This window comes from Neopelma chrysocephalum, unplaced genomic scaffold, assembly GCF_003984885.1.
Source record: "Neopelma chrysocephalum unplaced genomic scaffold, ASM398488v2 Primary Assembly neopelma1_96821, whole genome shotgun sequence".
Classification (NCBI taxonomy): domain Eukaryota; kingdom Metazoa; phylum Chordata; class Aves; order Passeriformes; family Pipridae; genus Neopelma; species Neopelma chrysocephalum.
This window is the reverse complement of record NW_020925465.1, coordinates 198,040-210,493: the sequence shown is the minus strand read 5'-3', so window position 1 is coordinate 210,493 and position 12,454 is coordinate 198,040. Positions and strand designations below refer to the sequence as shown.

The following is a 12,454-nucleotide window of genomic DNA, read 5'->3' as shown; positions in this document are numbered from 1 at the left end:
TGGGAAGACACTGAAGCTTCTCTGCCTTAAAAAAGGCCATGTTTGTCTTCTGTTGATTGCTGCATCCTAAATAAAGTCATTGTGTCCTAAAACGCTTTCCAAGTTCCTTTATATTGTGGAAGCCTGAGCAGGAGCCAAGACGTGAAAGTTTAAGCAATATATAGCTTGGGTTATAGGAATTGAATAGAGAAAAATTACCTATCTGTTTTTCTGAAATATGCTTTGTCTAGATAGTAGTGCTGCTAGGCCTTGCCAACGTGCTGCTTCTTCCTTACGTAATTTTCAACTTGAGAGGTGTATCTTAGGCGTCAAAAAGGTTGACATAGAAAGCTGCCAGTGAAATAGTAAGAAATACTGCTGTAAATCTTAGAACTTCCCTGGTAGCGGGAAATGTAGGTAGTGAGAAATGCTTTTACTAAGAATTAGCATCTACTGCTGTTTCAGTATGCTGGCAATCAGTCATTGTAGCATGAGAAGAAGAATAATCAATCAGATGATATATGTGTCTTTGTAAGGGCCTTTGGGGGGATGGCAAAAATACAACTGGAAAACAGGGATTTAATTCAGAGGGTCAGAGTTATAATAATTTCTGACTGCTTCTTTTTTGGATTTGCTCTAAATTTAATTCACTGTTCAAAATAGTATTTATTCCTTTGCTTTTATATGGTAAAAATCCTACATTTAAACTCTACTAATGTTTCCATTTGCATCAGTTGTAGATGTCAGTGTAACTTTTTTTGCTCTTTTGTCAGTCCCCATAATCTACCTGCCTCAAAACATAAAATTTATCTTATGATTTTATGTGTAAATGGTAAGCCTGAATTTTACTGGACAGCAAGGATGATTATCTGGGTGGTGTTGTCAGTCCCTTAAACTGTTTGCAGTTCAGTGTTGCTGTATTTAGCTGCAAAGAGCCTTTTGTGTTATCTGTCTTGAGCTATAACAATTAAGTTTGGAAAATTCTGGTTTGTACTTTTCGTTCTGGACAGTCTTGTCCTCCTTGACGTGGCCATCCAAGTTGCATTAATCCTGGTCTGCTTTACAAGTGACGTCCACCATATGGGAGATATCATTTTGCATGCAAGCCCTGTCAAAGCAAATACTGAACTTGGCCTTTGCTTAAAAAATATAACAGAGCAAAAACCAAATGACAATCATTCATACAATTTGTGGAAAATTTATTTGCTTAATCTCTCCTTTCAGATTATTTATTATTTATTTATTAAAAGGTCTGACGTAGGAGGGAACACTGGTAGGACTTTTTTTTTATAGTTCCTTCAGCTATGTCAATATTCAGGGTATTACAGAAATGGGATTTTTTTTTCTAATTGCCTGGATTGCATCTAGAGAAGATGGCAATTGTTAAAGCTCATCTGAGTGTGTCATTTGATACTAAGTCAGCCCAGCAGCAAATAATTTTTCAGCAGATGTTTTGTGGAAACTTTTATTCCTGACAGTAGGGTTTCCTTCCCAGGGTCAAGTGAAGGCCCACAGAGTCATAAGCATGCTACAACTGCATCCAGCCTCAGATCACTCTTGAGGAATTCGTTCTTAAGGCTGCCCTAAGAACTTTTTGCACTAGTGTAAATCACTGTCACCTGCATTTGGTATTCCAGGTCATGATGTTTCAAAACAAGCCTTCACAGATAGGTTTTCTGAACAAGTTTGCAGTGGATATGATTTGTTCCACTGGTAAGATCTCAGCAACTTTTCCAAATTCAAGCCCTCTCTTTCCTACGTTCCCATAAGTATTTGCCTACTCTGTGGTACATGTTTAAATAAAAAGGGGGGAATGGGACAAAAAAAAATCCACCCTCAAACGCCCAAACAAAACAAAATAACAGTAAAAATAAGACCTCTTTGGGTGTGAAATGTAAAGTTTTGGTTTCCCTTATTAGGTTGGAATTGAAGCTGTATTGCAAATTTTTTACCTCTTAGATTTACCGTAGAAGAGTGTGTGTGTTTTGTATATAACTGCACTTTGAAAACTAAATTGAAGTGAGATCATATGAAAAATTGTATTTTAGTGAAGTTAAGTATTTGCTGTGCTTGTTTTTCCTTATTGGTGTGTTGGTGCATTGCTGGTATCATTGGTAATGATTTCCTAAGTATTTCCATTTTAAGGAGAGTTTATGGACTGCTCACGAGACTTCCTTGTGTGCTTTTATTCTTAAAGCCAGGTTGACTATAATGGAAAAATGCTAGTCTGGGTCATTATCTTCTCCTGGAGCTTTTTATGCTAAAAATAAGACTTTCCTTTGTAAGGAAAACCACTACATTTGTTAGCTGTGATAGTGAATGGGAAGATCATGGCGCTTGCAGGGCAGTCTGCTCTTTTTCTTGTCTGCTGACCTGAGTCTCTCCCTCTGGTTGCTGAATTCAGCTGTGGGCAGGATGGTTATTTGGGTCAGTTCCTAACAAACTGAAAGTAGATCTTTCTAGCACGGCCTGTAGAGGTAGGACAAGGTGGGGTAATGGTTTTAAACTAAAAGGGAATAGATTCAGATTAGATTTAAGGAAGACATTTTTTACTTTAAGTGTGGTGAAACGCTGGCACAGGTTGCCCAGAGAGGTGGTAGATGGTCCATCCCTGGAAGTGCTTAAGGCCAGTTTGGATGGGGCTCTGAACATCCAGATCTAGTTAAGGTGTCCCTCCTCACTACAGGGGCATTTAGACTCACTGGCCTTTAAAGGCCCCTTCCAACCCAAACCATTTTACGGTTCTGTGATTTTACCTGGGTGCTTGCTGGATAGTGCTGACCACCTTCTGGCCAGAAGGTCTGTCTCTAGTTCTCCAACACCTGACTCATGCTTGTGTTGTTTCAGCAAGGCAGTAGCTTAGAGTCAAACAGCCACAAGGCATAGAAGTTTAGAACTGTTCCCTGGTAATTTTGGCACTGCATTGATATTTCCTCCTTTTCTTCCCTGAAGTGGAACCTCAGAGTTGAAGGGAAGGGTTAAACCCTTCCCTCGGGGTTAAACCCTTCCCTCGGGGTTAAAGGGAAGGAAGGGCTAGCACCTCCTAAGTTCATAAACTCAGGAGAGCTTAGTATGCTCTGTTAAAACTTGATGCAAGCTGCCTGGGAGCCTGTAAAACTCTATCAGTGACTCTTCAGTTTCAGAACCATTGTGGGATATCACTGTGTTTGTTTCTTTTAACTCTTTATCTTGATAAAAGGAGGTGGACGTTGATTTCCTCTGTAGCAGTAAAAGCAAGAAGTGACTGACTTTTGCATATCATTTTTCTTTCCAGTACAAAAAATACCACTCCAAGAAACTCTTAGTTGCAGTGGAAAGCTTTTACACAGGTCTTACTTTTGAGTAGAAGTATCATATATTCCTGGTTTGAAATTATATGGATTCATTATATAGTTCCCATCCAAAGGGTCCTTGAGAGCTTAGAGTAGATAAGGCCAAATGTCCTGTCACAGAGATCTGTAGCATGGAGACAAATAATCCTGGATATGGTGAGGTTCCGTATGAATGTGTGCATTATTCCCTTGCATTAGCCCCAATTAATATTTTGATAACTAAGTAATTTATTTTCTTGTCTCTCCTGTTCTATGGTATGTCGGGACACCATTTAACTTTGTATTCTTATCTCATTTCAGAACTACCATACAGAATGTGTACTTAAGTTGCCTTTAAACACCAATTCATATATTAAGTGCTCAGAGGAAGAATATCAGTTTGAATGCAAGTGATAGGCATTGTCCCTTAAAGGAGAAAAAAATAGGGAGAGCATTCAAGAGCAAAGAGTGTGTTGAAGTTGCAGAAGTATTTTGCTTCTAAATCAGAGAGGTTTCAAACAAATAAAAGGGCTCTTTCTGATTACTGAGTAACAAGGAAGTAATTGAAAATATGTCAATACTAGGAAAAGTTGAATCACAAAGTTGATAGCTTCTCTCAGAGAGGGTATAATCTAGAATGTTAACCTGGACAGAACAGTCATCAGGTGTAGTCAGGTGTGATCACCCTATCTACCTCCCTAGAGCAAAGGTTTATGTGTTGGGAGTGAATATTAGAAACTTTAGATAGGGAAGTACTTTTGCATTGAAACATCATAATCCCTACATGATTTTGTTTCAGGAACACCATTTTAATTGTTACCAGCAAATATTTTTGGTCCTGTGTTGAAGCAGTCTTGGTGAATGACCCCATGCAGCTACCCTTCTGGGAATTTAAAGAAGATGGTTGCTTCCAAGCTCCTTGTGCTTATCCTTAAAATGCAACAGCATTTTTGAACTGAGAACTGGTGACCTTGAGTTAAATTCCTTTTACTCAGTCTCTAGAGGCTGTTGTTGAGAGTGTTTGTATCCTTCTTTCTGTGTACCTTTCCTGTATGGAAGCTGTTCAGCTCCACACTACTTCAGGTCCTGCTGACCTGCTTTCTCAGTCTCTCTGGTGTGTGTTACAAAGTCACGCCAAGTACGAGTCACCCTGATGTGATGGGGAAGAAGATGCATGGGCAAAATAATATCTAGATGTAGGACTAGAAAAAGTTTTTAGTAGGTAGTTCTTTTTTTAGACTGCCCAAGACACCAGCTGTCACTTTGGCATTTGGTATATCTGTATTTCTCTCATTCCCCTTTGATCCTGGAAGTTTTTGCCATAGAATTCAAACTAAAACTTCCTTCTGCTTGAGCTAGTAGAAAAGAAACTGCTACTGGGTAAAAAATAGGCCTTCTTGGAGCCGTATTTTTTTCCCCTGCTGGAGTATCCTGAAGGCTGCAGACCAGTAAGACGACCTGGCCTGCCTCTACCCACAAATCAGAGGGTGTGGATGGTAGCTGGGCTGCTCTGTACACTATGATTCTGCCTTAGTGGAAGAGCACTTAAATTCATGATAAACTGTTGGCCATATGTTTGATACCCTGTGGCCTTTCAGGATAAGGAACAATTTTAAAAGGTCCTACCAGAACAAAACAATTCTATGGTTTCTTTTTCTTCCAAAGTTTGGATGTTAAGAGCGGTTTGTTGCTGTTCTTTTCTTATGGCGCAGAACTGCCATTCATTTGCACAGATTGCACTGAAGGAGTTAGAAATTAAGTTTTAGGTTTCTATAGAATCAAATTTTATTACAGGTTGATAGGAGCTTTTACAGAAATGTGTTACTTTCTCTAATGCCTTGCATTTCTTAACAGAGGGCAGGAAACAGAACAGGAAGTGGGAGTACCTTGTCCATGAGTGCAAAGTCATTCTGGAGGTTATGGCAGAGTGTTCCATTATACTTTCTGTTGATGTGCTTAGATCAATATTGCAAGAGCACTTAGATGTCATTTAATGGTATTACTAGCAGAAATTTTCTGTATTTTTTTGTGGAAATCGATTTTAGTGGTTTTCATAAGGTAATTTAAGTAGTTGTGTTGCAAAAATGGTTTTAAACTCTCATAAATTATTAACTTTTTCTCTGTAGGCCACCTTATGTCTCTGTACTTTCCTGCACTTATACAGGTGGATATAAACCAAGGAATAATATGTAACATTTTGTATTCTGACATGCTGCCTCACTGGCTTTCCCAGTCTGAGTTTTGATTTATTTTTTTTTCCTAATGTATTGGGTGCTTGGAGCTTGTTCAGCAACAAAAAAATGTTGGGAGAAGCATTATGTAATTGATGTGTTCATGATGTTATACTTGCTCTTTTACTTTTTCTCTTTTTCTGTCTTATTCCTATCCCATTTTCCATCAGACTCTGCAGTGGTTTAAAAACTGTCACTTCTAAGGCAAGTTAATAATAACACATATAATAAACAAAGATTCTTTGACTTGTTTCATAAAGGAAGAAGTTGAAGAAACAGATTTTTTCCTTTTTTTTTTTCCCCTTTTTCTCCCCCCACCTACCTTAACATTTCAATCTGCAAATTTTTCCCTTCTTTTTGGCAATGACTTAAGACTTCAGAGGATTGTCACTATGGTCTGAACAACTGCAGAATTTAGACTTAGTCTTCTTCCTTTGAGTTTTCTGGATAAGTACAGTCAGATCCTGAATAAGTTTGACTTCTGTCAGGCTCATGACCAGTGAAGAAGAGTCCCCTGTGTTTCAAACATGGGTTGTTGAAGGGATTGGTTGCTCATTCTGGGAGTCCAACACAGTTTGTTCACCAATTCAGAGCTAAAGGAGGTCTCCTCTGTGTCTGATTTCAAGGGGAATTCTGGCTCCACTGTGCCTGGGGCTGTGGCAGGGATAGGGCAGGCAAATGACTTAAAGGTGACACTTGAAACCTGAAGACAGGTTGGGATGTGCAGAAAAGCTTACCAGAAAAAAATCTCAAAAGGGTGTTTCAGTACTCCTTGCAATTGCAGTGTCTGGCTGAGATTGTGCTAACAAAGCTGTTCTCATCATCTCTTTCTGCACATCAATTCATTTTGTAGGGTGAATTTTGTGGAAGTAGCCTTCTCCTACCAAACCTTAGTTTTTGGAGCAGCTAGAGCAAGAATACAACTCTGGCACTACCTCCACAATAGCTGAGCCAGATAACTTGTTTATTACTGTACAGAAAGGTTTGGTTTTTTCCTCTCTTGAAGAAGTAAGATGAAAGTGCGAGGAGAGTGGGCAGGGGTTATGAACCTTGAACTTAATCTGAGATAGTTTGATTAAAGTTCCCCAGGCTCTCCAGAATATTTTTTTCCCAACAAGAATATTCTTTTTTTTAATTCTTTTTGTAAACATGCATTGTATGACTAGAGAATTCTGATTTAAAAAACCAAAGATAATGCAAGTCAGCTATGAACTTTGAGTCAGTTAGAGCTGGAGGGCTGCAGAGAATGATGGGAGTAGGATATGGACCCACAAGAAGGATTTGTCTGTATTTTTAAAACCCAAACTTGTACGTTAGGTTAAGAATTGAAGCTTTTGGAGGCAATGATGTTTTTTAATATATCACATTGCAGATACTAATAGGAAATCCTTTCGGTAGGCTAGCTGGCAGCCCAGCTTGGTGTGGAGCTTGAGATCTGGACGGGCAATTTCCTGATCAGTCAGGGACCAAGAATTGCTCCAGACAACACGGTCTGCTGGGGCAGTGAGTTGGTGACTCTCTTTCACTGGTCAGCTGCTGTGCATGATCTTGTTCATGTTGGATAACACAGGCGTATTTTGTGCCTCTCTTTATCCTCCTTTATCTCCCAAAGCTTAATTCTGAAGAGGACTGGAGGAACCACATGCTTTGCAGTTTGGGGGTTACTGATTTTTCTTGATCAAACTTCCAGCAACGTTCTTTCCTCCTTGTATTGCATCTGGCAAAACTTTATCTCACTTCTTTCTTTGTGCCTGCTTGAAATACAGGATTGTTTAGTGTTACTGTCCCCACGCTTTCGGAGGCAAAAATACGCATGGGAATTTTAGACGTTTATAACTGGAAGTGACTCCCTGGGGTCATCAAATCATGTGTCAGATTTGCTGCTAGTGGTTCTTAGGAAAACCCTAATATACAAGGAGGAAAGTTCAAATCCTGCTGAATAACTTCGGAGGCTTGTTTTAATGTCCATCTGGGAAGAAAAGAAGCTATCTGTGACTACGGGTATCTTTAGTCATTATTTCCAACTTTTTACTGGAAATGATAAATTTCATGTCACGCCTAAGTAATAATTTGTCAACTTTTACTGGAAATATTTTTTTTTTGGTGATGCAAGAACTAGAAGACAAGTCTGATGTGTTTGTCATAGGAAGAAGGGCCTGTGACATGTGTAATACTAAATACCTAAATCATGGCAACCTCCTATGGAACTCATTTGGATTCTAGGACTTTAAACATGCCATTAGGTTCCATCCTTCTAATGTGAATGTCAGTTTAACAAAGCTGTGCATCTTGTAGGAAGAGGTCTCTAGAACAATTATAAAGCTTAAGAATGTTTCTTAATCTTCATTTTTCTTCTCTTCTTCTGTAGTTCTTTGTTACTGTCATCTTCGTTATTAATCACTAAGCAAGAAAAACCCCCTACATTTTCAGATAAGTGAAATACCTTTGCTAAAGCTATTGATACAGCTCTTGCAAGAGGGTATTGTAATGTATCATCTTGCACCTACAGTCAACAGGAACCTCTGTATGGTTGTACTTAGGAGCTGGATCTCTGTACCATTCAGCCTTTGAAGCTTTGGATGGGGTGGGGGAAGACCAATGAATGCCTTTGTCCTGACCTACCAGTTGGCTGGGCTGTACTGGGAGAAGAGGTGAAAAGCATGTGGAGAGTACTGAACCGTGGCAACACTGAGATTTTAAAAACTGTCTTGAATGTGCCTTTAGGGTATTTTGTTTGCCATTGCAACTGTTACTCTTTAATTGTCCTTGATTCAATTAAGAATACTTAGGAGAAGAAATGTGTTTGCAGGTAAGTCCCAAAGGAAGCCTTTGGATTCATGTTGCTGTGAATCATCAAGAAGCTGATCAGCACTGAAAAATATATACAACACATATTAATTCCAAAGGATTTAAAAAACAGTTAAGATATTTAAAATATATTCTAAGTATGATTTCTTTTAAAGGATGCTTTGCCTGTGCATTTATTCTTGTGCTTAGTTAAGTGTATGTTGTACATACTGCCCCATGTTGGAAGATAAAGCGGCTTCTGTGAATTTTTACTGACACTTTGGAAGTTGAAGTTGATGATGTCTTATGCATTCTTTGCTGGCAGGTTCCAGTTGCACACTGTTTTGGGCCTCCAGGACATTACAAAAGAAAGTTTTGCACTGTGTGCAGGAAGTCGCTGGAGTCACCTGCCTTTCGATGTGAAGGTAACTTAAACCCTCCTTGTACAGCCGTCTTGTGTGTTCTCCTGTGACAGTGCACTTTCCTTACGCTGCATACCTCCAGGGTGTGTGGGTATACACACACATGCTCTTGCAACATTTGAGACGTTTCTGATTTGTTTATTATCTGTTCATTGATCATGAAAACTTCAGATTTAGGAAGAATAAATCAATCGCCTTGAATAAAGCACGAACTCTGTCAAACCTGTACGCTCTTTTCATCTTTCCTCCAACTTACTCTGAGTAAGTCTGTGGTGGTGATGGTGTGCAATGAATCCATGCCTGAGATGTGCAAAGGATGAGAAGCTATTATAACAAAAGACTTGTCCTGTTGAGGTGATTTATTTCTGTTTCCAGGGGAAGCTTTTGATACAGGGAATCATCAGGTATTCATGTTTCTAGGAAAGAATGTAGAATTTCCTGTGTTACTAGTTTCAAATGTCTGTTAGTTGTAATGAGGATGAGATACCTTCAATGGAAAGATATTTGAAAATATTATTTGTCAAAATAGTACTGCTCTGAGTGTTCTGACATGGATTCTCTGAAAAAACAGTAATGAAAGAAATCACCCAAACACCAGAATTTTTATTTGAAATACATGTTGGCATGAGTACTTGACTGATTTTTGATGTAGGGTAGCTCCTTAATTCTCTCTTGTCTCCTTTGTCTTAAATGTCTATTAGTCGTTCTTCAGTTGATGTTGTGAGGCTAAATATAATTTAGTATTTTAAAGGAATATTACCTTGAATGAACTGTTTAAAAAAAAAAAAGAATCTAATGAGTGAAGAACCAATTCTGCAGGGGATTGAAGTGCTTTTAAAATAGCTGTTATGCTAAAGATAATGTCTTATTTAAAATGGTTTTCTCTGTGTATTTGTAGGGGAAACATTCCTCTTTGATCAGAGGTGCAGTATTTCTGTTTCTGCTTTTGTCTGCTGAGTTGCATAATGAAGCCAAACTATGTTCTTCTGACCAGTGGGAATTTGTCACTTAATATAGTCACCACAGTGAGTTGGATGGTTTGGTGGAATGGTCCAAAAGATACAGAGAATTTTCTGGTCATCGGTCTTAATAAATTGACTCAGAACTTGTGTGGCATGAGATAGAAAATTTGAAAAATTTCACCAGCTATACCCTCTTAACTGTTGAAAATAGCTTCAGTTTAGTGAGCAATTTTAGTTCAAGCTTTCTAAATTTTTCTTTTATGTTCTTACTTTCTCAATTCTACTGTATTAGCATTGTATCCATTTGTCATGGTTTAACCCCAGCTGGTAACCAAGCCCCACACAGACACTCACTCACTCCCCCACCAGCAGGATCAGGGAGGGAATTGGAAGGGTAACGGCTAGAGAGCAAATGGGATGAGATAAAGCCAGATTAATAAGGAAAGCAAAAGCCACACACACAAGCAAAGCAGAACGAGGAATTAATTCACTGCTTCCCATGGGCAGGCAGGTGTTTATCCATCTCCAGGAGAGCAGGGCCCCATCAAGTGTGACGGTTACTGGGTTCATTAAAAGTTCTGAATTGTGTTCCTCAAATATATTAAACAGTTTTCTTACTTTGTGTGGTGTGACTTTTTTTTGTATTCCTTTTTCCAAATACCAACAAGGCTACAACTTGTTTCTCTGATACTTTTCTAAAATGTATCTTAAAAGGGGCGGTTGAAGGTCATAAAATGAACAAGAATCTTCCTTTACATTTCAAAATGCTTTTGGAATTTGTTTTAGAAGTCAGCTGTTTTTAGCTGTAGTGCTTTTAAATCCAGATGGGGAAGTTGAACTTTATTCTGGTTTTTTGCTTACTTCTAATGACTTAGCTTAATATTACAAGTCTACTGTTGGTTATGGTGTTCTCATCTGATACTGAAATTAAGAACTTTTCCTGGACTCTTAATCATAATTAAGATAAAACAAATTTTCCTGAAAGGAAATTGAAAGTTTTCAGGCAAGTATTAAATGCTGAGGGTGCACAGGGGGTCATCTGTTCTCAGAAATGAGCATTCATGTATATTAACCCCTGGTGAGATAAGCACATGCAGTTCATTGGCAAAAATTACAATAGTTGGACTCCAAATTCTGCTGACAATTACTAATTGCTTTGGATAGCTATTTTTACTACCAGAATTCTGGTATCAGTTGAACGTGGTTTCACGATGGTCAGAGTTGTTCTCCCTTTTCTTTCTGAGAAGGGCTGGAAAGTAAGAAAGAGAAATAGGAGTAACCCAATCATTTTTTTTTAGTGTTGAATCCTTTACAAAAGTTTCTTATTAAGCATTGACCAGGAACAGCAGATTTACTGGAGAAGGAGGCAGCTAACATTTTAAAGGTTCTTCTTCCAAGTTTATGTATCTGCAATTAATCAGCTTGGGTTTTTTGGCAATCATAGAGAAATCCACTTTCCTGACTAGCTCGAACAGGAGATCACCATTCTGTTATGAGTTGAAGAACTATGGAAGGGCTGATAAAGATGAATTTTTTTTTGTAGGGCCTCTGATTTGACTTTGTCTTTACATTCAAAAACTGCATCTTTCCCATAGCAGGATAGCTGGGGAAGGGATTAACTCCTGAGACATTCTTGCCATTTACGTGAACACATTTCTTATTAGTTCTGAGTTCAGGTTGGTGTTAGGAGCAACAGATGTGAATTAAACTAAGGGTAAAAATCCCTCTGTCTTCTTACAGAGCATACCAAAGGGAAGAGTGTGCCTGAGCTAGCAGAATTAACAACAAAAAACCCAATGCTTTTGTTAGTTTCTTGAAGCTGTAACTTGGTCTACAGATACTTTTACTATTATCAAGGATATGACTCAAAGCATCTAGCTTGCCTGGTAGTTGAACTGGCAAAATGGTAAAATATTCCTGTTATATCTAACGGGAATATATGGAGAAATGTGAGTGAAGGAGGGACTGTCACAGCTTATATAAAAGTTCTTGAGTGCAGCGAAGACACATGATGTGGGCAGCTGTATGTGAAAGTTTGTGATTGACTTGGTCAAGAGTCTGCTTTGGTGTGGTGGTAAATTATGATCTTCTGTGGTCTTAGAAAAAGACAGTATTAGTTGTGATCACCTTTTCTAGAGTCCGGAGAGTGATTACAAAATAACGTATTATTCTCTATTTTATTTAATACTGTTTTCAAGATATTGTCAGATAATGTGGTTAATGTGTGCAGTTGCTGTATTCCAATCATCAGGTTACAGTTTTCATATTTTTTTAATATACTTGGAGAAATAACCTGTTTGACCAGAACAGAAAAAATATTTTAAGAATTTGATGCTTGTCTCTTGCTTTCATTTACTTAATGAAAAATCAGATGCCTTCCCAGAACACTTGTATACACAAGTATTTACAAATCAGCTGCAGGAGAATCTTTTTTATCCATCTCTGTCTATGAGGTCCATAAAGAACCTTCCTAACTGGCAGTAATGAAGCTTTGTATTGAGATCTTTTAGTATTATTTTTTCAGTAAGTCGACCTTTGTAGCGTAGCTGCAGATTCTTTTATTTCACATCTGATATTTCCAGTCAGCTTTTAGATAATGAAATTATTTTAAAACCAAAACTTGCCTAAACCTTTATAAGATTCTCTAAAACTTCTTCCACCTACAGTGTCTGTGGGAACAAGCTGAGTCACTCTGCACCTGCATTTAGTTAATCGGAGTCAAAAGGGAGGATTGACCTTGGCTAAGTGCTTTGAAAGAGAGA

At 38.3% G+C, this 12,454-nt stretch overlaps 1 protein-coding gene across 1 annotated transcript in view; it reads left to right on the top strand.

The window, feature by feature from the left end:
* DGKQ (diacylglycerol kinase theta) overlaps positions 1 to 12,454 on the top strand; it is an 85,387-nt gene that overhangs the window by 25,210 nt on the left and 47,723 nt on the right. Inside the window, exon 3 of the mRNA XM_027670267.1 lies at positions 8,634 to 8,733. Coding sequence (XP_027526068.1) covers positions 8,634 to 8,733 — 100 coding nt within the window. The remainder of the gene's footprint in view (positions 1 to 8,633; positions 8,734 to 12,454) is intronic.